The 25,355-nt window shown below is 40.4% G+C and overlaps 2 protein-coding genes across 3 annotated transcripts in view; one reads left to right on the top strand and one right to left on the bottom strand.

The window, feature by feature from the left end:
* The first annotated feature begins 920 nt into the window (after positions 1-920).
* Positions 921-12,605, top strand: olfml2bb (olfactomedin-like 2Bb). Its single transcript, XM_069173284.1, has 9 exons — positions 921-1,617; positions 2,777-3,049; positions 3,231-3,338; positions 4,402-4,566; positions 4,671-4,902; positions 5,018-5,500; positions 6,607-6,783; positions 8,627-8,823; positions 10,539-12,605. Exons 1-9 carry the CDS (start codon positions 1,339-1,341, stop codon positions 10,926-10,928), a joined length of 2,304 nt encoding a protein of 767 aa, XP_069029385.1. The 5' UTR covers positions 921-1,338; the 3' UTR covers positions 10,929-12,605.
* dusp12 (dual specificity phosphatase 12) overlaps positions 1,401-25,355 on the bottom strand; it is a 28,273-nt gene continuing 4,318 nt past the window's right edge. The window contains exons 8-9 of one of the 2 annotated variants that reach the window (XR_011179492.1): positions 16,292-16,401; positions 1,401-1,575 (exon numbers count right to left, since the gene is read on the bottom strand). Coding sequence is in view for 1 of the 2 variants with exons in the window: in XM_069173285.1 (XP_069029386.1) it covers positions 25,068-25,211 (144 nt within the window). In the remaining variant the exon portion in view is untranslated. Of the gene's footprint in view, positions 1,576-16,291; positions 16,402-24,840; positions 25,212-25,355 lie in introns of those variants that run through there. The other variant, XM_069173285.1, reaches the window with a different exon arrangement.

Below are 25,355 nucleotides of genomic sequence, written 5' to 3'. Positions count from 1 at the left end.
TCTTGAAAAGATATTCAGTGCAAAACAGGTTAATTGCAGCCACAATAAGCTATTTTTTTTTTGGCCAAATATTACTTATTATTTGCACAGATAGAACTTTATTTGCATTGTTCTAACAAAGTGATTGCACATTTTATTTGTTTTTGTCTGATGGAGCAATCTGGTTTACTTGAAAGTGATTGCAATTTTCTTTATTCTATTATTTGAAAAAGCACAGATGGAGGAGTCACAAAATGTTGTTATTTCAATAAAAATCCAACATGGACCATTTTGTTACAATTTTGTTGGGGCGGTGGGGCATGAACATTTTTCTTCCTCCAAAGTGGGGCGTGACAAAAAAAGTTTGAGAACCACTGACCTAAACCATGCCTGCCCTAATATAGCTAGTACATGAGACTTCCTGATTTGTTGGCCTAAGTCAAAATACTGAGAAATGTTCTCATTATTTTTTAGATATTAAGTCACAATATAGAAATAGTAAATCAATATTTGGAGATAATTTCTCATTACGATTCGTCGGATGTTTTTTTTCTTTCATCTCACTTGGAAACGGGCTTCCTGGTGTCACCTCACCAAAATGTGTTTGATGTCTTCCTTCCAGCAGACAAAAAAAATTGCCGTGGCTAAATAAAAAGGGTTAAATAAAGAAAACTCCCCTTTAGTATAACACATTGGCATTTTTGCAAAGTCAGCATGTCCATGTGGAAAAGGAAAAAAATAAATCCGTTTTCTGTCCTGACTGTAGAGCTGCATTAAGAGTGAATTTAACCAACCCCAGAACCAACCCGACACACTGCTCCTTTAATCTCAAGCGTCCAACCTGGATTCACCCTTCATGCTCTATCCTGCGCGCGCGCTCTATCGCTCCTTCCCTCTCAGGCTCGCGCGCAGTCAGTCCTGCTTGGACCGGGGCCGGTGTAGAGGACTGTCTCCTCCGTCAGTACCACCCAACTCACCGGCGACACGTCACACGGTACCGAGTTAGAGCTCTTTTTTTTATTTAACGTGCTTTAGTTTGAATAATTTCTTTATTTTTTTTGGTCAAACTTTTAATTTCATAACTTTATCAAAAAAAAAACTAAAAAAAACCCTGATCTGAGTCTGCAAGTTGTAAAGGCTGAACTTGGACCATTTGAGGACCCGCTGACCTTTATTGTTTTAAAGCTTTTGGGAAGACAAACCCTCTGGTTGTTTGATGGATTGTTGGATACGTGGGCTTGTATTTATTCCGCGCCGTCAGACTGGACCTGCAGTCATTGCTGGTAACAACTGATAATTACCTGAGGCTGCTTTTATACACAGTGACGTTCATTATCTGGTTCTGTGAAACTCTGAGAAATGTGGCGCAGATTCTCACTACTGGTTTTATGCTGTGCTGTGAGCGGACTCGATGCTCTGGAAGCGGACAGTAGCGCGGGCTCCTCGCAGGAGAGGATGATGTCGGCCGATGCCAAAGAGCTGGGGAAGCCGCACAAAGATGCTCCATCCGCGGCTGAAGTGGAGGACAGTCAGCGGGGAGGTGAGCACCAGTTCCCGGGGACAGACGCTCCTGTTCAGCCGCCCACCGCCGAGCCTCTGGAGGACGAGTTGGACAACCAGGAGAATATAATTAGCCAGGTCAGTGAATGCACCTTCATACAGCTTTATTTATTCAACGCCGAACTTTATTAACAAACATTTAGTTTAATGAGAGATTTCACACTGCAAACGCACAAAGATGGTACAAGAAAGATTTCAAATAATTGAGAAGACATTTTCTATTCGGCATCATTCAACACTGAGCAGCACTGGTCATATAAAATAATCAGTTTTAAAACTTTTTTTTAATCACAAGATTAATAGATGTGTGATTGTAAAATTGAATTGATAAGTGAAATTCTGTGTGGGCCATGCCATTAAAAAACAACTTGATAATAATTGGACATATTAAAAACCTTGAACTTTAACTCACAACCTGCTGGATTTTCCTCTTTCTAGGACCCTTCCTTTGATCTCTTTTCCAACAATCCTGCATATCAGACAAGATCTTCGCTGTAACTTTTAAGTTGACTCAGCAAAACTTTCCATCCTTTACATCAAGTGACGAGCACATGAGAATTGCCTGAAAAAGTCCTGAGAAACCCATTGAACTTTATTACTTTTTTAACTATAAACCTTAAATTTCCCATTTGCTATATGAAATAGGATTTGAGGTTGGTGGCTATAAGACAGCAGTTTTTAGTTTGCAAAAGTTGGTCTGTACTTTATTTTTCCTTTCAACAGGTTTGTGTTTGTGTCTGTGTTTTAATCCTTTAATCATTTAATCATTTAAGATTGTTCATCTTAAATGACGTGGTGAATCAGACCCAAAGCCGTGTGTGTGTGTGTGTGTGCGTGTGTGTGTGTGTGTGCGTGTGCGTGCGTGCGTGCGTGCGTGCGTGCGTGTGTGTGTGTGTGTGTGTGTGTGTGTGCACTCTGCATCCCTCTGGCGGTTGGTTATGTAACAGGCCTATCCTTCACACTATATGAGCTCCAAACCAAAAAGTGCCTGTTTGTAAACGCCTCCAGTGATCTTCCTCCCAGGCAGCTCTCCGCTGCTGCAGCTGCACTTCATCTCACAGTCTGCAACTCTCTTTTTAGTTTGAATTCTGCTTCATATATTTCTGAGGCTAATATAAAATGTCAGACATGCATTTAAAGTAATGATCAGTGTATTATTTATTTTAAGTTTCCTTTTATCTGAGCTGTCCGGAATTGAGAAAGGTACTGAGGAAGAGAGCCTGTCCCTCTCTTTCAGTTGCTGGGTGACTATGACAAAGTGAAAACTGTGTCATCGGGGTCCGACTGTGTGTGCCGCTGCATTGTTCGACCTATCAAGCGCTCGGACTGCAGCCGTATCCATGACAGCAACCCGGCATCACTGTCCTCGGATTTTTACACTGTAGAGACCGTTACCAAGGGAACCGATTGCAAGAAGTGTCTGTGCATGGCTCCGCCTTCAGCCGTTAACCCTTGTGAGGGAGAGTACAGATTCAAAAAACTGCAGGAGGCGAGCAAAGATGACATCAAGGTAGAAACACATACACACACTTTATGTTTTTTTCTGTTGGCTACTGAGGACAAATTATTTCTTGTATCTCTTTTTGGAGTTTGAACTTTAGTTAACGATGTTACCCATTTGAAAAGTTATCTTCTTTCCAAGACTTTATGCCTCCTTCATACCATTCATCTCTATGGTTTTGTCTGTTTAGCTGGCAACTATCATTGACTTGTTGGAGGGATCTCTGTATGGACTGGACTTGTTAAAACTCCACTCAGTCACCACCAAGCTGCTGACCAGGGTGGACAACATGGAACGGGTGAGCACACACAAGCTGCTTTCACACAACCCTGACCGAATCCAGACATGATCCAGAGGAGCTGTATGTGAGAACGCAAACGTCTGAATCAGTTGGACAGGACAGCAAATGGATTTCACCCCTCCAGCTACTGTGAAATGTTCGACAGAGCCCACGTGTAAATATGAAGTCATTGTCCGAAAGAGTTCACAGCGAGCAGGTGGGCATATTAATGACGTTTCTGTCATCCTCCTGCACGCTCTGCCGGGGCGCCACCTCTCACCTAAACAGCTACAGATTACATATCTGTTCCATAAGGAAGAATGACACCGGTTGGCAATTAGCAAATGGACGTTTTAGTGTTCCTTTAGCTGAAAACTACAGCTCCAAATACGAGAATGTACTTGAGATTTTTAATTGTCAGGACAAGAAAAATAAATCTGATTGTCCCAGTTCCTACTTTTCTGTTGGGAAGATCTGTACTTTTCTTATCCTCAAAGAGAGGATTGTGCACATAGCCTTCCCATACAGCTGTCCTACAGTTTAACCGCACTTAAACATGCTGGGATGAAAATTTGACAATCTGACATATCTGCCAGTGGTTTGTGACAATACAATTTTAATTTAATTCAATCTAAGAATGAGGCTGAAGATGTTTCATCAAATTAGGTCCTAAAATCTGACATCAGTGTGCTGCGGAGTTATCTGGGCTTGGAGAGAGAGAACAGACGAGGAGGTGATTTATGTCTGTTGTTTTTAGTGCAAATGTTTGATCGGATAGTTTTTTTTATGAACCTCAATACTTCTTTTAATTACTTAAAGATGGTGTATTATTCATGCAAAGTTTGAGACCAGTAGCTTTGCATATTCATCTACTGAAGTGGAAAAATGTTCTAGGGCTCATCCTAATATGATAATATATTAAACGTGTACAAACCAGAGAGATTTATGACATTGCCATCAGCTTGGACTCCAACCATGGTTCAATATGCAGCTGTGGATGTGGAAACTGTTGTTGTGAATTGCACTTCAAGACAGACTGTTCAACATTTACCCTCCATGTCAACCGCTTGGTACATTTCAGGCTTTCATCCGAAACTTGACTGAAAAAGCGAGAGAGAAAGAGCGCGTGAAGGAAAAAGCGAAAGAAAAGGATAAAGACAAGAAGAGCCAGCAGAAAAAAAAGAAGGCGAACGACTTGGAGCGTACAGGACTTAAAAGTGGAGCAGCGGCCTATGCCCAAAAGCAGGTGATAACTATCTGAAAATCAGAAGCCTCGATGAATATCAATATTGTTATATGTACCAAAATTGCCACATTCTTTGTAAAATGAGACACATTTTTATGTTGCAGAAGAACTATGAAAGTCCGCTCAAGAAAAATCAACAACAAGATGGTCTGGAGCAACAGGAACCAACCAGGAATGAGACAGAAACTCATAAGCCAATCAAAGAGAAGACGGAGCCAAAGCAGCCAATCAAAGACAAGAACAATGTGGTGATCAGGGGTGTGACCTTTTACAAGGCAGAGGAAGAGAGCTACCAGGAGAATGAGAAGGGGAGAGGAAAGGACAGTAAGTCAAATGGTAAGAGCTGTTATAATGACAACATGGCTTAAATTACAGATGTATTGAAAACATTATTATTATTATCATTATTATTATTATTATTATATTGCTTATGTCTGTCCTCGTCTTACAGCTACTCGAACCACAAACGCTTCAGTGGAGTTGCTGATCGCAGACCAGCTTCCATCCACCAGGACTTTCTTCACCAAGAGTACCGGACGTTCAACCGCTGTGATCACAGAACCAGAAGACAAGAACTTGCCAAGGACTCTGAGCAGCTCTGCACCCACAAATAAACCAACAGCTCCCCCGACAACCAGCCAACAAACCACAACTACAACCAAAGCAGCTCCCACTACCATCAAACTAGAGACTAAATCCACCACGACAACAACTTCAAAACCAACGACAACCGAACAGACAACCACATCCCAGCAAACTACAACTACCAGAGCTGCTGCTCAGCCCCCCATGCCTGTCACCCTGCAGACCATCTCACCCTCAGACACCAACATTGGTTCACCCGTTGTTGCATCTCCATCTCAGCCAGGAAGCAAAAGTCGACTGAGCTGGACCGAGAGCCCGGCTGACCAACTAAAGACGACCAAAAAGCCCGGTAAAGTTACACTGATGAGCCAAAACATGATGACCACTCACAAATGAAACTAATAACATTGAGAATAATGCAACATGTCGAGGTTTGGGATATTTGACGGTAAGTTGGTTCAAGTGGTCAGTGTGTTGGATGCAGGAGAAACAGGCATGTATAAAGACCTCAGCAACACTTATTATGACCAGACAACTCGGATGGAGAATCTTTTAAATAGGAAGACTTGGAGTGCTCTGGGTCAGCAGTTGAAAGAACCTATTGTGATCTGCGGAAGGACAAACCATGAACTGGTGTCAGGGTGTTGGGGGATGTGCTGCTCCAACAATTTATAGGACATGAAGGGTCTGCACAGATCACTTTCAGAAGTTTTGTAGAGTCACAGCTTTGAATGGTTGGAGCTGTTTGGCGGCATGTGAAAGACCAACAGCAGGCGTGGTCATAGCGTTTTGAGCATAGACTGGATATAAAAGTGTTCTCGGCTTCTGGCTCTGAAAAATGGTTCCGATACCTTCAGCTGCAATACCAGCGAGTGCCACTAGAGGTCGGCTCCAAAAAGCCTCCGGCTCCATAGACTCCCATTCAACTTCTCTCATCAAATCCAAAGTGAATAAAATGTGTCCATCAGTTATCTCGGTGTTGTTAGCTAAAGTCACGCCTTCTTATTAGTTTTCTGGAGGTCCATCTGAAAATAATCCCTCATTCATTAGAAAAGAAGATTCAAGAAGACCTGTTTTTGGGGGCGTGTCTGTTTGATTGACAGGCCTGTGGTGCAGTCAGGTTACAGCTATCGGTGGGCGGGACGTAGTATCGTCAGGTTTCCGATCAGATCGGTCAGATCCACCTCTGGCTCCTCCCCCAGCTCGTCCAAATATGGTCACTTCCTGCTCCAAACCGCTCCGAACTAGCAAGATGGTGACGGACAGAATCTGAACTGGAGGATTCATAATGTTCACAAACCAACGATGACATCACTGATGGTTGATGACATCACTGATGGATGATGATTGTTTTTGACTCATCTGTGTATATATGGTATAATAGTCCATCTGGTAATGATTGCACATATTTTATATCCCGACTCATGATGTCACTTTTTGTGTGTGTTCCTACAGCGGTGTGTAAAGACACAGTAGCTAGCATCTCCGAACCAGTCCAGCAGAACTCTTATGGACTCAGTGATGGAGCCTGGATGAGAGATGCCCGCGGCCATGGCAACGTCATCTACCTCACGAGTGGTCACTACAGCAACAATCTACTGGAGTTCCGAGATATGGACACCTTCAAATTAGGTATGAGTTTATGTGTGTAGAAGAGAATAAACTCATCATCTATTTTCAACTGTTCCAAACCATTAAACCACGTCTAATTTAACAATGCAACATTTAAGTTTTTAATATAAAAATATAACAATTAACTCAAACTATCCACAGAATATGAAGAAATAGTGTTGATTAGCTCTGATAGCTCGGCATCCAGCGATCTAACAAACTGAGGCAGTTTATGTGGCAAACAAACCAGATGAAGACCTTATTTGAATAATTTTAAATGGATCTTTCTTGCAGCTAATGACAACACAAAGTGAACAGAAAAACACATAGTGCTACTATAATCATACTAAAAATGAAGATAAGCAATAATCCAAACAATCTCACATTACAATCATCAGTTATAAAAAGCCAACTACTTCCTGATGCCAAATGGCTAAGCCTCTGAGAGCCTAAGACAGACTGCCTCTCACTGTAACCTCCTAAAATATGAAGTGTTAATACCAGACGCGACTTATTTTCTATCTATTGCCCCTTCAAACCATCTTTTACAACTGCGAATAAATTAGCTGCAAAAATCTGGACATTGCTCACTTAGTCAGTACAATTAGAGGTCTTAAGACAAATCTACTTTCAAAAAAATGTAAGATCTTATCAACCCGAAGAGAGTCCCACTTTCAGGCTCCGTAATCAATCTAATGAATTTCCTAAAACAAATCTGCTCCAAGAAAATATTCATTTTTAATTAAATCCCCTCATCTTCCAGCCCATTAAGGTTCTGTTAACCTTTGGTTTTGTTTCAAGTTGTGTTTTGTTTCTGGTAGACTTAAAACTGTTAGCAATGATTTGTCTTCCATTTTCCAACAACCTGACACTGTACACGAGTGAAAAAACATGTTATGAGATCTGGATGAGTCTGACAACACAAGTTAAATTGTGTATTGTTTGTACTTTGATCAATCCAGTTCTTACAAGCTTTACAAAATACAACATATATAGGCATGACCTACAACTCATGCAAGTGATGTAATTTAGTCCTCTAATTAAAACTCCAATATCAGACCCTGCTAGCCACTGGAAATTACCAATTAAAAAGGAAAATAGATTTATGACGAAAACATGAGTAGAAACAGAGAAAAAAGCAAACACACAGCCTTTCATAGAGATTAGATTAACAGATTATAATCAGATCCTTGAATTTAAAATTAATTCGGTAACTTTAGAGATATTTCAACATCAGCAGGGCTAAGAGGGCTTATCTGACCTCAGGTCTTTGAATAAATAAAATGGTGCACACGGAAAGATACATGCAATTGATAACTGAGGTCTTTGATTTCAGCACAACCTGGGATTTGAATATGTGTGCGCTGCAAAAACACATAATTTCATAAATTTCGTTCATTTTTCAAGCCGAAAATAAAAATAAATTGTGGAATGGGACACTGAAACTAAAATTGAGGTTTAATTCCTTCACAAATCAAACAGCTAGTGAGATAATTGTTATCTTACGTCAAAAATAAACATGATCTTAAATTCCTAATGTTTGCTTCTTCACAGACATAATGCCATCTCCACATTAGCATGGACATTTGTACATTTTTTTCTCATTTCACTAATGTTATGAAGGTGGCTACATGGTTTTATCACCAGCCAGTACTCAGAGGTTAGAAAGCTTGAAATATTAGTATCCATTGAGCTAACAGTTATATTACAGTTTTTTGTTTTTTTTTGGTGCAGTGAGTTGATAAAATATTTTCTTTAGATAATGATGGTTGTATAAAACTGTCATACGAAGCCATGGTCACACTTTTCTTTCCTTGACGGTCACGCATGGCATGTGTGTTTTCTGCGTGTTCTTCCCGTTCAGGTCAGGCAAGTAATACGTACAAGCTGCCGTACAGCTTCACTGGAACGGGCCACGTGGTGTTTAACGGAGCTTTCTACTACAACCGGGCCTTCAGCAGGGACGTCATCAGATACGACTTGAGACACAGATACGTGGCTGCCTGGACCACGTTACACGATGCTTTACTGGAGGAGCAGGTTCACCGCACACAGACTGAAGTAAGATTCACGGTGTTCTTCACTCTCATTTTGATTTAACTGAACTAACCCTGCATGGTGATTTACACTCTGGGTTTGTACATTTTGAACTCCTCAAAGGGTCATTTAAGGTCAGTAAGAGGAACAAAAAAACTACAAATCATGAAAGGGCAAATAGTAAGGAGCAGAAACAACTGCTGCTGGTGTCGGAAAAAAATCTTCAAAGGAATGATTAAAAATTCTGGGAAATTCACAGAATCCATTAGTTTGGGAGCGTGAGATGATGGATCACCACTGTGTGTTAAGTGTGGAGTTGCTGCTTAACTGCTAGCCATAAATTTGCATTTAGCAGTTTGCTGCATCTTGTCAGTTATTCGATAGTCTTCCTAGACATCTTCCTTCCTTAAAACTACTTGCATCGATTGAAAACTACTCCTTTAGCTCACCTCCTGTCTCCAATAGAATAATGGCTGATGTCTTGATTAGTGAAAATCAACAGCTGATAAAAAATTCAAACTGTTTTTTTGGGGGTTTTTTTTATCCGCAGCACAGCTTTTATTTGTAATCTTTGCTTTACCTCTCAGATTATTCCCACAAAGTTTGAAAGACTGCCTACATCCTCCCTCCCCATGAAGGTGGTAAAAAAAAACTATATTAGATAATTATCGTCCAATCTCAAAACCAAACAAAACTATAATTCTCATTTACACACAGATGACAATGTCCTTTATTCCTGTGTAGTTCGATTCAGTCCGCCGCACTAAATCTACTGCTGCTTTACAACCTCCTTCAAAACATTTACATAACTTCTAAACTGTGGAAAGACTAAATTGATGTTGTTTTTGAATGTAAGAAATATTACGATAGTTTTTCATTTTTTTTTCTGTTAATAACACCATCATATAATACATTTCTATAAAACAATATTTTTGAATTCAGCCATTTGGGTCAATAAAAAACTTGCATATTTGGAACATGCTTCAACAAAACTTGAAGTCGACCTCGTTAGTACCACTGAAACAATTTTAAAGTTTAACTGCTAATTCTATTGATTATAATGGTCATACTTTTAAGTTGTCCTCACCTGTTTTTAGATATAATTTATGTATTCTACTTTTATTGCTATTGCTGTAATTCTCCCCGGATTCATTTAATGTCTGTACGTCAGCAGCTCTTAAAATGAGGGTTTCCCCTCAATGGATCTTCCGAGGTTTTAAATAAAGAAAAAGGGAAAATGAGAAAATGTAAATGTGGGGTATTTTTAGCAAATAGTTGTCTTTTTACATAACCAGCAAACATGGAACAGGTTAGCATTCATTTGAAGTTATCTTTGTGTCCACTTGATCTATGTAGGTCAATTATTCAGTTTTTAGCTCTGTTTTTGGTCTCTACCAACACTTAAAAGAACTATTTGGCATTTCAGGTACTAAACTATGTTCTCCAGCTACCCGCTAACTTTGTCTGTGTGGTGTTCAGTGCTGAGTAAGAACAGTACAGTGAGATTATCAGTGTTATAACCAGCTGCTGTAATGTTACAGGTCCTAAAACCACAACAACAAGCTGATTAATTCATGAATTATCAGGTTAAAGGACCATCACTACGACATACCAGTCACTGGTTGTGTTTTCCATTGTTCATCTGCCGCTTTTAGGCCTGAAGTTAATGTAAACTTGAATTGGAATGAGAGTTTTAGATATGTGGTTGTGTGTAAATCCCATAATGTTTTGTTTTGCAGGTTGAATTTGCTGTGGATGAGTCTGGCCTGTGGCTGCTCTATCCGGCGCTGGACACTGAGGGCTTCCACCAGGAGGTGATCCTACTCATCCACCTCCACCCTAGAGACCTGCAGCCGATACGAAGCTTTCGCACGGGTCTTCGGCGCGGTCGCTATGGCAACAGCTTTCTGGTTTGCGGCGTGCTTTACGCGGTGGACAGCATGGAGCGTCGCTACGCCAACGTGACGTACGCCTTCGACACGCACACGCTCACACACACAGTTCCCAGCCTGGCATTCACGAACACGCACGCGCACACCTCCCAGGTGGCCTACTGCCCGCTGGACAAGAAGCTGTACGCATGGGATGACGGACATCAGATGATGTATGATGTCATCTTCGCTTATTAGCATAAAAAAAACCTGACTCACCGATGGAATACATGATGGTTAGATGGATGTTCAGTAGCTTAGCAAATCAACAGTAGCTTGAAACAAAGCAGAGGAACAGAAGAAATGAAGAGATGTTTTATTTTGAAATGACTGTGGATCAGTCAGATTCAGTGTTTTGAGTGTGCGGCTGCTCTGCAACACACATCAACGTCATATTAACCAGCAGGAACAGCACTCACTTACAAGAGACCTCAGAAAATGTATCTTTGGAGAAGCCCAAAACCTCACGGGCCACATGAATGAATGTAAATATACTATATGTACACACATCTTATTCTTTTCCAACAAATTGAACACTTCCTGTCATTTATGAAAAACCATGTATAACTGTTTGCGGTGCTTAATTTGTAAACCAGGAGGTTGTTCTACACACAGAGGAAACTGTTCGGGCAGGTCAGGGGGAAAAACATCAATGAAAAAATCTACAGTGCCGGGAGCATGTTGGACAATGCTGAGGTGGTAACTGTTAAAACCGACCAAAAGTGTCATCACAAACAAAAAGCATTATCTATTTACATTTAATAATCAAAGAATTCACAATAAATTAGCAGGTAAAGACGTTTCGAAACAGCTGCTTACAGATTTCCATCTCTCTCTGACTCTTTATTTCCCTTCTGTCTGTGGATCGCCACAACGGAGGGAAACGTTTTATTTATCACCACAAAAAGCTATTAAGCCAAGAAACCCAATCCGGTGACGTGTACTGTCTGTCGGTCTCTCGATCAACACACAACACAGCGCTGTCCAGGGTTCTTCCCAAAACAACAGCTACTCACATGCACTTCGGCCAGTCCCTATTTTCAGCCCCAGACAGTACGAATGGAGCCCAGAGTTCACTACATGTGCACCTGTCAGGCTGCGGTGCTGCTGTTATCTCCACCCTATTCATCCGTCCTGATCCGTCTGACTGACTGATTGGTTTGAAGAAATTCAGACTGTACAACGTTGTATTGGTGCACATTAACCACTGAGAAACAGTGCAAAAAAAAAAAAAGCCAATAAATGACTTTGTTAATCACATTCTTTAGATTATTTATAATATTGTTTTGTAAACTAAGGGCATGAAAAATAATACCTAATAAAAAAAAAAAATTAACCTCCTTTCTTAAATGAAACTAATAAAACTGCATCATGGGATCCAGTGTTTTAGAGACTAAAAGTCAAGATATCTGATATATTTTTGTAAATTCTCTTAACATTCGGAGAGTGAAACAGATAAAGGCAAAGTTTCTTTTTAATGATGTATGCACAACATCAGATCATATTTGCCTATGAAGTCTCTAAAAATCAGCAGCTTTCCAAAGAATGTTGAACTACAGAGACTAAAAGCGGATACTTTGACTTTAAGTCAAGCTTTATTAAGTTGAGTTAAGCTTTGTTAAGCTTCTGTTTTTTGATTTTGTAATAAAGCAGCAGCCTATTTTCTTACGTAATCAAAGTTTGTACTGAATGTTTTTTTTACTGTATGTCTGATTCGTGTTCTTCATAAGCTTTAGATTCAGGTGGGAAGTTCATCCATTTAAAACCATTTTCAAACTAGCACGACTGCTTCACTTGTAAAAAAGACAAAGTTGATTTTAACTGCTTACCTCCAGGCTTGCTTTTTATTTTGTTAATTTATAATAAAATGTTTCAAAAACATTAAGGTGAATGATAATTTTTTTAGCCTTCCTCCCTTTCTTTCCGCCCTGTGTGTCCTGTGCCTGTCCAGCTTGTAGTGGACATGATTTGTGGAGTCTGGTTTAGTTTTCCTGGAAGCAGCAGAGCCACTGGAAGGATCCTTGGGTGGAAAATGAGCACAGGGCCAGATGCTGGTGAACCTCCAGCTGGGAATGCTCAGGTCTTGACCTTCAACATGTCAGAAAGCCTGATAGATTCAAACAGGGTGATGAAGGCTGCTTGATAAGGCCAAGAGTAGTTACATGTCACTCCAGTCTGGCTTGTTTTAGTTCAGCTCAGTTCTTTACGCATGAAATCAGTCCAAATCAACTGAAAACAGCCTGAAAACAAAATGATTTATAAGAAGAACATGTGTTCAGAGCACAATGGGAGTTCATACCTGCTTCACGGACTTTTTTTTATGGGCTCTTTGCACTCATTCTGCAGCTTCTGACCCATGATGGACTCTCCAGAGAACTCACATACACACATACCCAAAACTTTCCAGGGAAAAATAATTGTAAAAGAAACTGCTCTCCCTTTTTCTCCATGATACAGTCTCACTGGCACTGGGTTTTAGCAACAGCTTCAAATAATGGGACACAGCAAACTGTGGCAGAAACTAAACCTCAGAAAAAACTAAACAAGGTGTATGTAGCAACATAAACGACATATTAATTACAAATGCATGAATTACAGCAGGAATGTTCCTCCACTGAAGCTGATTGGATCCTCCGGAGATGACATCAAAAGTTATATAACCCTCATGTTTATGTGGTTTGGTGTGTGTGTGTGTGTGTGTGTGTGGTGTGTGTGTGTGTGTGTGTGTGTGTGTGTGTGTGTGTGTGTGTGTGTGTGTGTGGTGAGTGACCACCTAGCAGGATGCAGAAGAAAGATGCCCATTCACCTCCACTGCATACTCAAAATGACTCATCGAGCACAGTGGATGCATGTGTGTGTGTGTGTGTGCGTGTGCGTGTGTGTGTGTGTGTGTGTGTGTGTGTGTGTGTGTGTGTGTGTGTGTGTGTGTTCTGTACAACTGTCAGTCTTTGACCCACTTGCTATAACTGTCTGAAAGCTGGGGGACCACACACACACACACACACACACACACACACACACACCCACACACACACATACATACACACGAACATTGGAAAGCACATTCTAAGGAGGCGATCAGTTCAAGTTCACAGAGGAGAAGTTCTGGTTTACAGCATACACAAACACACGCACACACACTACATAATGTCTGGTTTCAAGATAGCGGTGGTATCTAAATACACATTCCTGACTGCCAATGAGCTCAAACTCTGAACAAAGAAAAGAAAAAAAGTTGGAAAGTGAAAGAGGTTCTTATGGTTATCAAGATCTTTGGTTTGTAAACACACAAATCAAGAGGACCGTTATAATCAACTATAGAAAACAAAAAGACTGAGGAAAAAAAAGGCTTGGTTGAGGAAAAAAAAGACATGAAGAAAGGGAGAGTGGATGAGAGGCTAAAGGTCAGAGGTCACATGGAAGATGGAGGAAGAACAAACAAGGTCTTCAATTCAGAATTCAAAGTGGGCCCTTGCGGGTCTTTTGTGGACGTCAAAGAGATCAGTTGCACATGAAAACTTCTTTATTTTTTTTTACCAACGGGTCCTGACTTTTAGATGACACATGGAAAAATTCTCCTCCCATCTAAACATCTGTATGAAGTCCAGCACCACCATGGAGAAGGAGAAAAGCCAAAATTTATGAAGGTTTTATTGCATATGTGCCTTGACATTTTGCTGATTCATAATTGATCCTGCAGCATTAACATGTAGTGAAACATGTACTCTTTCTGTGTTACAGAAAGAGGCTGGGGTTATTGGATGATTCTTATTATCACAAATCTTGTAAATAGACTAAAACAAACACTTTCTGACTTCCATACTCAACTGTAAGTCCACTGGCTCCTGAACTCTTTAAAATTATACTGTAACATCCCATTTGGTCTTTTTAGACTTTGTGCTCTTTTTAAACATGTTTTCTTTGAAACAGCTGACCACTGCAGATGTCAACACGTGTTGGTCCAGAGGGATCAGTCAAAAAATATACTACAGTATGTTCATTTAAATCAAAGAAGGTGCCAACAGATTGCAACACTCTCCATCCTTCTGGTTATGCTATTTTCCAGCTGATAATTAACTAATAAGTAATAATAATAATAAAGAGCTTTACCTGATATATGTTAATAGCAGGTGTGAATAGTGCTCTAACATGCTTCCAGTGGAAGTGTAAGGGGCCAAACTCCACAGTCCTTTTGTGAAAAAACACTTTCCAAAGTTGATCGGAAGTTAATATGAGGCTGCAGCTGCCCGAGATAAACAAATGAAAAGAGTATCTTCCAAAATTAAAGTATTTTTGGGCCAAACCTTCCCTCTGTGTAACCCTGGGTGGGAGGGACGTATCCACAGCCACACAACTGAAATAGAAATATAGTTTCACCACACTCAACATAAAAATAAAGAGCACAGGTTGAGGGTCTGACACGCCCTCCTACATCTTCACCACAGAGGCCTGTGTTTCTTTGTACTGAGCTTTGGTTCCTGTCATCATCCCCTTTGTGCTTGTAAAGGTCAGATCTGACAGTATCAAGGTTTCCATCGTGTCCTGTTCTGTTTGTTGAGGGAACACGTTGTTCTGTTGGCCTCTTTTAAGACCCCAGTTATTTACTGAAAAAGTTGTTTTTATTTATGTGTATTTGGCATTTTGGAGGGGGGAGATACTAGGAAATTTGAAAAACATAATGTAAATCGTGCAGGTTTAGTTACAAACTTAAAAAAAATAAACATATAGTGCTTATGGTCTATTTCCTGATGTGGACAAAGTTTCTTTCTGCATTTAATGAATCTAAGTTCAACAGGTTGTGGAGGTTTGAATATTTATGCAGCAAGGGACTGTGCTTCAGCTTCTAGACAGACCTGAGAGGAAATACTGGAGAGCAGAGGAGAAAAATGGTGGAAAAAGAAAATGGAGGGGAGAGGAAACAGAGAAGTAAAAATTAAAGATGAATGAGAGGAAGAAAAGGAGGAGACAGGGGAGAGGGCTAATGTGTCCCTCAGACTTTAGATTTCAACATCTGGTTTATCACTTTGAGAGTCTCAGACAGACTGAGAGAGAAATACAGTCAAAGTACTGACAGGATAACGTTGTTGTGGTGTCAGTGAGGTAATGGAGACAACGCAGATATAACAAGGAGCTTAGGTGGCCTGTAGAGATACAAATCTGTGAAGAATATTACAAATTAGTGGCTAGAGGATATTAAATCACACTTAATTCACACAGAGGAAAATAAATTTGTTTGCCGTGTCTGTCTGCTGCCAGAAGTTGAGAACTGGAGAAGAAACAGAAGGAAAGACATTTCTTGTTGTAGAAACTTGGAAAGATGTTTTTTGCATGAATCTGCAAATATTGCACTTTTGACAGACCCCCACATTTCTCTGCCAAAAAATCATTCTCCTGAATAAAGCCTGAGACAAAACCTCATTAAAATCACTTTTCCCAAAAGTCCAGTCAGAGCAGCAGATCCCTGCTGAGTGCTCTTTAAGTGGAAATCCTGCCTAGTTTTCCCCAGAGCCCAGACACAGAAACCGCAGAGTCACAGGGTCGGGGGTTTAAACGTGACTCACATCCTCCACCGCTCCTTCGCCTTTTCTCCTGCTGTCCTTCCTGGAAATCTTCATTGGATCAGGTTACAGGAAGCAGGTTCATCAAAGACATCTACTCTGATGCAAAACATCTAAGAGAAAGAGTGAGAGCCAAAAAAGTGTCAGACATCCACATGAAATCTCTGCTTATTTAAAACTGCATCCAGACACATCTGCTCAATATATCTGATCTAATTTTCTTGAAAGACACCCAGGTCCTTTCCACGCTAAGCTTTGTGTTGCTTCTTGCGTGCAGGGTGAACGGGTCTGACAGTGACAGCCGAATCAAGTCACTTTATGAGCACATTATGAACAAGTAACCATTATGTGCTCCGAAGTGGTTCAAAGCATCTGACATTAAAAAAGTTGTGTAATAAATTGTAACAGGAAGAAAAAAGCCTCTTACAGCCTGAAGAGAAAACGGGAAGAAACCTCCGATAGGGGAGGGGAGAAATGACTCCTCAGAAATGAACGTGGTATGAGATTCCCAGGAAAACCAGACGTATCTGGTGGTGATGGGGAGGAGGAGGAGAAAGAGGAGGAGGAGGAGGAGGAGGAGGAGGAGGAGGAGGAGGGGGTGAGGAGAAGGAGGAGAAGGAGGAGAAGGAGGTGGAGGAGGAGGGGGTGAGGAGAAGGAGGAGGAGAAGGAGGAGAAGGAGGAGGAGGAGGAGGGTTGTGCATCAGGAGGTCTGAAAGTCAGAATGACAGAATCACAATGATATTTAAAGAACAGGGATTTGACAGCAGAAGTGGGACAGAAGATGAAGCACAGCAGGATCAATTCACCGAGGTGGAATTAAACGATGACGCAGGGTGACAGATCTTCATTATTCAACTTCATTTTAAAAACACTTAAAACATCTCTAACAAGATGACTTTGATTTTAGACTTAAATACCAAGGTTGTTGCATATAACTCATAATCATTCCTCACAACAATATTTTTACATTTCCAGGATATTTTTTTCCCATTACCTAATATTTATCATTGTTTTTAATACATATTTTCAGTTTGTAGTTAATTAAATTATTATATTAGTATTGCAGCTTAAGGCACTTTCACATCTGCCTCATTTTTCAGACCCTAAAGCTACGTCCACTTTTATATAGAGTCTGTAGAAAGAAACCTTTCATAAATATGGAAAAATGTTGAATCAAATTAATCTTTTTTCAAAAAATGAAGTTTTGACTGTCACTGCTGTGTGCTGACTGTGGGATGAAATGTGTGCAACCAGTTGAAAAGAATTTAAATAAATTTGAGGTGAGATTCAGCAGAGTTGGACCAAAATTTGTTTACAATTTGTTGTATTGGAATCAAACTTCTGTTATTTAAAAGATAAAAAGCTATAAAGCTCTAAAAGTACTATTGCTGACCCCAGAAACAGTGCAGACACTGTTGTACTGAAGTAAAAATAAACTGAAATAATAACACCTGTAATGTTTCTTTAATAGCAGCAATAAAAACTGTGAACTCCAAAAAGAGTGGAGAACCCTCAGTATGGCCATGAAAGGAAAAAAATCCAGGCATTGTGACAACACTTGTAACAACAAAAAAGAAATCACTGAACATTTTCTATGTTTCCAGCAACATCTGGCGTCTGCATCACTGCTCTAACTTTTATTACTACAATAATTCAATGTCAGCTTTATTAGCAGACGCACTGCTGCAGGCATACAGGAGCCTTAAACTGAGAGCACCGGCTGTCCTGAGGCTCCACCAACACCATCAGTAACTAACTGAACTTTTTCAATTACTGACATATTGGCCATATGTGAGCCATTTAAAGCACTTCAGAGGGATTTCTTTAATCCTGCACTTCACGCCGTCCTCATACAGGGCATCAAAGTTAAAGAAATCATCTCAGCGGAGAGGAGGATGATACCTTTATGGTCAGCTGAGTGAAGTGTCAGAAGAACAGACGTGGAGCCTTCAAACTGGTAGCAGTCTGAGTTCAGTGGGCCCTTAAATAACAGCATGTAACCAGTAATGATTTCCATTCAAATCTGCCTCATAGCCATAAAATCCACATCATAAACATGTTTTAAAAACTAAGAATTTTCACAGAAATCCCACTAAAATCGATGGCAGTAATGTTGGTCTGTCTGTTGGTAATTCAGTGCACTGATTTTGTCCAGATTAAAATATCTCAACAACGATTACATGGACTGTAAGGTTCCTGGTAACCAGATAATAAATCCTCACGGACTTCAGTCATCCTGAAGCTTTTCCTCTCGTGCCATCATGAAGTTCCCGTTTTGGATTTTGAATGACATATCTGCTACTGGATGAACTGTCATGAAATCTAAAGCAGACATTCAAGTCTCCCACTGGATACATTTCTTGGATATTTTGACTCTTTCATATCATGCATTGAGCTGCATATATGCAGAAAAAATTCTACAAGTTTGGTTCCAGAGAGCTCCTGAGGGTTGTTCTTTGTTGAGCCAGTAGCGTGACGGAGATTCTCAATTAACAAGCCAGCTGACTTCCTGTTGTCTTCCTGCAAACACAAATGGGATCAAATTCAATAAATTCTCCTCTGGACTTTCCAAATGTTAATCGCTGAAGGGATCAAATTCTAGTTATTTTATGTGGTTTGTAACTAAATTTATAACCATTGTAAAGCTGCTCATTTTTGGACCTTTATATAGGAATGGATATTAATTGGCAGCATGGTGGTGCGGTGGTTAGCACTGTCGCTTCACACCGGGGCAAAGCGGGGTGAAAGCGGAGTGAAGCGGTGATGGATGGATGAATGAATGGATGGATGGATGGATGGATGGATGGATGGATGGATGGATGCCAATTGGGACAGTATTGGGACTGTAAAGAATTCCTACGGTATACAACTCAGGAACACCAAAACTGCCACAAAGCCCAGCAACAATCATAGGCATCTGCTTTATACGCTTAGAATGTGTTCACTTAAATAAAATAACATAGATTAGATGTCGTGTCTTATATAGTAAACATGGAGAGATTCTGGACACAGCGACTCAGCCTCCTCATTGTGGTGTCAGTCTACCATCTTGCCTGGAGGAAGGTTGTTTTCTAAATTTCAGAGGCAAAATATCACTTTAGTTTTGTCCAAACATGTCAGTTGTACTTTCCAAATTAGAAACAAGATGGAGTGCTGTCACTCAGCTCTCAGCTGCACATCCTGCAAGAAGAAGCAGCATTCTCTCTTCTGTTGAGATTGAAACATTGACTTTGGTGCCCCCAGTGGTCATTTACAAAATGACAAACATTGACACTAAAACACCAAAGATGGTGAACACAGAAAAGTATGCTCTGACTGATGAGTTAAAATGATGCTAAAGCTACATAACATATTTCAGACGAGGCCTTTGCAGACAAAGGTTCACTTTTTATTGACAGATTTCTGTTCTCCTCTCTCTGGAGATGATGTCAGGATAAAGCAACTCTTTTCCATACTTGTCTATTTAAAATGGCAGCTGCAGGATCTCAGCAGAATAAACGTGACCATGCGCAGTACTCTGGATTGCTATGGTCTCGTGTCTCCTTCGTGACTTAACGTGCGTGAAGCTGGAAGGGAAGTCTCCTGCGATTGATTCCTAACTGCAGCGTTTATGAGAGCATGGAAAAGTCTGGCCACGTCCCCTTCTCCTTTCTTCTCCGGTCAATTTCACACATTTTCACTTTGCCTTATTTGAACCCTTTTTCCACATCTTTTACATAACCCTCCTTTTTTGTGGTTCCTGCTCCTCCTCCTCCTTCCTTCTGCTCTGCCATCACATTTCCAGTGTGTTTGCTCCAGTTTTCCAGGTGTCTGTTGGACCTGACAGCACATACATACTGTACTTGGAGGTTTGCACAGGACTGGTCTCAGTGACATTATCCTTTCAATACTGGAGGACCTGTGCATTCAACACCCTCAGCGATCATTGGTGAAAATGTACCTCATTATTAGAATCTTAAATTTACTGTACCACTATGTTATATCATAACCGTTCAGTGTTAGGTAATAATGTATAGTTATTAGCTCCACATAAAGATTTCAAACAGTGCCTTCGTTTTGAGTGTTTGTGCTATTCATTGAATTTGGCTTTGATTGTATCAGTATAGTCTCACTAAGCACTTTAAGGAACAGCATGCTGATGCTGGGTTGAACCTTCCTTTTTTCTCAAACAGCCTCAGCTCTTGGTGCCATGGATTCTTCAAGGCAAAATATATTTATAAAGCACCTTTCATACCACAAGGCAACACAAAATGCTTTTAAAAATGCAGGAAAAGTCATAATCAATCAAATCCAACACAATCAACAAAAACAGGCAGCAGGCACAATCAATAAAGGCAATGCAGCCTACTGCAGCAACAATAAAATAATTAAAATATCATAGAAATTTCAACCAAAAGCAGTATTGAACAGAAAGGTCAGAAAAGTCTCAGGTCTTCTGGGAGCCTATTCCACCTTTGAGCAGCATGGAAGCTGAAAGCTGCTTCAGCTTGTTTGGAAGTAATTCTGGGAACAACTAGAAGTCCAGAGTCATATGACCCCAAAGGTCTGGAGAGTTCTTATTTGACTAGTAGATCAGCTGATGCAAACTTTCCTCTGAGATCCTGTTGCATGTTGACATGATTCTTTACATCATTTCTGCAGATCGGTCGGCTGCACATTCACTCTCCTTTTACCACGTCCCACAGGTGTTCTACTGGATCCAGATGTGGTGGCGGGGGAGGCCTCTGAAGTCCACTGAACTCACTCTGATGTTGATGAAGCCATTTATTATAACTTTTCCTCATGACCTGGTGCATTATGCTGCTGGACGCAGCTCTAATTAGATGGAAAACTATGGCCATAAAAACAGATGAATTGAAAGAAAAAGATTCCTGCTTGGATTATAACAGCTTGGACACAAGGCGGGTTGGACTCGTGATGTTGGTGACAAATTCTGTCTGTTAAAGAGAAAATTCAGGAGTCAGCAGTTTCAGAAGCCTCAGTCTTTCACCAACAATCAGGCCAGAGATCAGAGCTTTTCCCTCATTCAATAGTGTATCTGCAGGATGTAACACGTCCCACTGTCCCCCAGTTTACTGATTGGATAACGAATGAGCAAGTGAACAGTGTTTTGCGCTTAAAACGGGACAAATTGAAAAAAAAACGTACATATTAAACCTTGAAATCGCTTTAAAATAGTTCTGCAATGTATAAGATGTATAAGAAGTTAAAATGAAATGAAAGTTTGGTTCAAGAGGAAGAAACACAACAATCAGCTGTTAGAGGTGCAGCTGTTTCTACTGGCGCTCCTCTCCCACCTGGTGGCTGCCAGGTATTACTACAGAAGAGTGAACACAGGTGGTCACATACAGATCGCCATGTAACATGGAGGCATTTCAATTTTTCACAAATCTACATTGTGCCTTATTCTAAAGGATATTTTACCTTTACATTTTGGACTGAGATCATGTTCTCTGCATGCAACGAGCCCTTCACAAGATGAAAGAAATATAACTACGCAGTGCTTGTCTCAGCAGCATCTCAACTTGTCCTGACTGTAACATGAGCTCCTTGAATAACAGAGAAACACAACTACACATATAAAGATAACCACATCTGGTCTGGATTCCTTGTTTGTTCCAGATTAGGCAGCTAAAACTGGATTTGGTCCAGAACACCTACAGTATCATCTGAGCCACATGGCAGTCTCAATTTTATCACCATAAACCCTCAAATTCTAACCTGAATTGTCTTTTAATCATAGATTTAAATCATTTTTAAGACATTATGGGAATTTATCCATTTCAATGGGCAAAATACAGTCTGACAATCAGAAAATATTCTGTGACCAACTTCAAATTTAGACGCATTTGTTGGTTTAAAATGTTCAGATTTTGATTGACTGTACAGTATCTAAGAAAGAAAAATAAACCACCTTAAATGTTTTATTTTAAGTAATACAACAGTATACACACTATCTTAGAGCACTGTGCTTCACTGACTTCTTACTGACTGCTGTTTAATATAACAATTTATGGAGAATAAAAATATAGATAAAATTATTCTTTTAACCTGAAAAATGTTCCTCGGTAGTGTCTGCAGGTACTCTGTATTCTTGTTAAGTTGCATAACGCCACAACAACCTTCACCAGTAAGGTACTGCAGCCCGTTGGTAGCCTGAGAGGCAAAGCTGAGGGCTAACAAAGCACTCGCCATCACTACTGCTATTAACCTCATTGATGTGAGTGCATGGTAACAACTGAAGTTTTGACATGTATTGCCTCAGATCTTCAAGCATTCTGAATTTGGATGATGGAAAATGTTCACACAAACTAAGAGAATCTGAAACCATGAGAGACGTGAGGAAAATGAGAACAGGATGTTACTGCAGACGCCTTCAGGTCTGGCTGATGTGGAGTCTCTCTTCGTTCAGTCTGGTCTTCAGCAGGTGGACTGCAGCTCGGTCAGACTGAGATCAGGAGACCGACTTCATGCTCCTTTATACTGGTACGACTCGGACAGTCACACCAGTCAAAGCAGCAGCTGCAGCTTCCACAGATGAACTGCTTCATGAGCTGTTTCTCTTTTACTCCACACTTTCTTCATCATTTTAATGGAGGCCGATTTTTGCTGCGTCACTTCTACAGGAGCCAAATTAGTATGAGGAGTTAAATATTGTTTATTGTTCTTTCCATTTTTACATTCAGCTAAATTGCAGCTACTCTTCAGATATTGCCGTTCATATATTACATTTGCTTGAGATATACTTCGTATGAAAGACACATACCTGTCCTTCAGGTGATAAAACGTTTGGGCAGTCAGTGACACGAGAGCAGAGATGGAGCGGTACAGTTCTCCTGAGCGTGTTTGGCTGCGTTGTGGATGATTTGAAGTTTTTTTATTAGGCAGACTTGCAGGATGATAATGCTCGTGGAAACATTATTTTTGTGGAAAAATAAACCTTTTTTGCTTTGACCAACAAGTGGAGTTTGTTTCATGGATGCAGTAAATAAAGGAAGCTTTCACTCTGAACAAGGTTTGGATCCGACAGCTTCAGAGAACTTGCGGCCCATCGTGCCCGAGATTTGCATCTTCTGAAGTTCTGCTCAAGAAGTCTTGTCTTGATCGTGGAAAAAGGAAACATGTTCTCCTACAACTTTGAGAGCACTCTTGACTTTCTGTGCATCATGAAGGGATTTTTCTTCACCATGCAAACAATCTTCAGCTCATCAACAAGACTTCCCACCAGCTCGTTTGCCATTTTCTAATTTTCCTGTGAGCCCTTTGAAAATGAACCTGTTGATTTTATTACCTTTGGTATCTCTCCGAGAGATGTTTGCTCTTTTGGGCTTTATTAATGTCATCTTCACTTCTCCAATCTAAATCTGAGCCACGTGTGTTGAAACACCAGCTGTCCAGGAAACAGAAGCTATGTTTTGTTTTTGAGCTCCGACAACGTATCAATAAGTTATATCTCCACCAGCTCTGTTAATATTGATGTCAACTTACTCAAATGAAGCAATGCCTCATATGTAGTCATGCATTCATGTAAATTCATTTACAACCCCATTTTTAAAACTTCAGAAACTGCTCTCCTCCCAAACATTTACAGTGTTGTAAAAAGAATTGATGCAACACAGTGGTAAACACGACCCTGTCCCAACTGTTTTGAGACGTGTTGCTGCCATTAAATTCAAAATAAGCATTTATTTTTCATAAAACAAAAAAAAAATTCTCAGTTTCAACATTTGACATGTTGTCTTTTTGCAGTTAAAATGTGTTTATGGGAATTGCAAATCATTGCATTCGGTTTTTATTTACATTTTGCACAGCGTCCCAAGGTTTTTGAAAACTGTGTTGTACCTACTTTTACTTATTACAATAATACGTTCTTTTAGTTATTAGAAGAATAAGTAAAAGTCTTGTACAATTTTCTGCCTTTTTACCAACCAAAACATGACAATGGATCACAGAGAACTTGAGAAAATATTTTTTTAAAGACATATTGATGGCGTTAGTGTGAGGAAAATCTTTCTTCCTATTGATCATTCTGACTGACATGTTCCAGCGAGTTTATTTGGGCTGTGGTTAAAGAAAATATGATGTCATCTGAATTATGACTGAGCAGCGTAATCTGAGTGTTTCCAACATCTGCCTCACAGCAGCAGGACGCCAGAACAGATCACTCAGACCGAGATCTTCTCGTTGGATTCATCGGTCTGGACGTGAATCACACTGAACCTTCAGGTGGAAAGAAAACATTTCTGAATTCAAGCGAGAAAGGATGAAGAATTCAGGCCTGGAGGAAGCAATCTGTCTTCGGTAGATTGTGATCCGACAGCTGATTTTGGATAATGAGGCGGTGACATCATCCAAAAGAGAGAAGGTTGTTCATGGGACCTTTTTGGGCATATGCGGCATATGCAACACGCACACACGCACACGCACACGCACACGCACACATACACACACACACACACACACACACACACACACACTCTCTCTCTCTCTCTCTCTGTTCCTGCAATATACAGACCAGTAAAATATTAGACTTGCCTTTTGATATTTACAAATATGGTTTTATTTGGGTATATGTGTATATTACAGATCCATCATGTTTTATATACACATAAAAAATTATTGTGAACTGGATCGTTGGATTAAAGCTCATAAAATGTTTTCTTTTTATGCTTGCATGGACTGAAAACATGTATCTGTGTGTGTGTGTGTGTGTGTGTGTGTGTGTGTGTGTGTGTGTGTGTGTGTGTGTGTGTGTGTGTGTGTGTGTGTGTGTGTGTGTTATTTCTGGATGTTCAGTTGCCGGATCTCGTCCACTCTGTTGTGGTGCAGCTGGAAGGCCGGAGTGACCCAGCGGCCGCACGAACACTGATCCCCACACCAGCTGAAGGAGCCCAGCTTGGAGCTACACTTCGGACACAGCAGCTGCACACACACACACACACACACACACACACACACACACACACACACACACACACACACACACACACACACACACACACACACACACACAGTAGAAGAAACACGGATTGAAATTGTGACTCATCCATAAGATCCCTGAAATCT

Source organism: Embiotoca jacksoni, unplaced genomic scaffold (genome assembly GCF_022577435.1).
Source record: "Embiotoca jacksoni isolate LCO1_2020_lvr unplaced genomic scaffold, fEmbJac1.0.p SCAF_59, whole genome shotgun sequence".
Taxonomy (NCBI): domain Eukaryota; kingdom Metazoa; phylum Chordata; class Actinopteri; family Embiotocidae; genus Embiotoca; species Embiotoca jacksoni.
The sequence above is the reverse complement of the archived record's forward strand: the minus strand, read 5'-3'. Positions and strand labels throughout refer to the sequence as shown.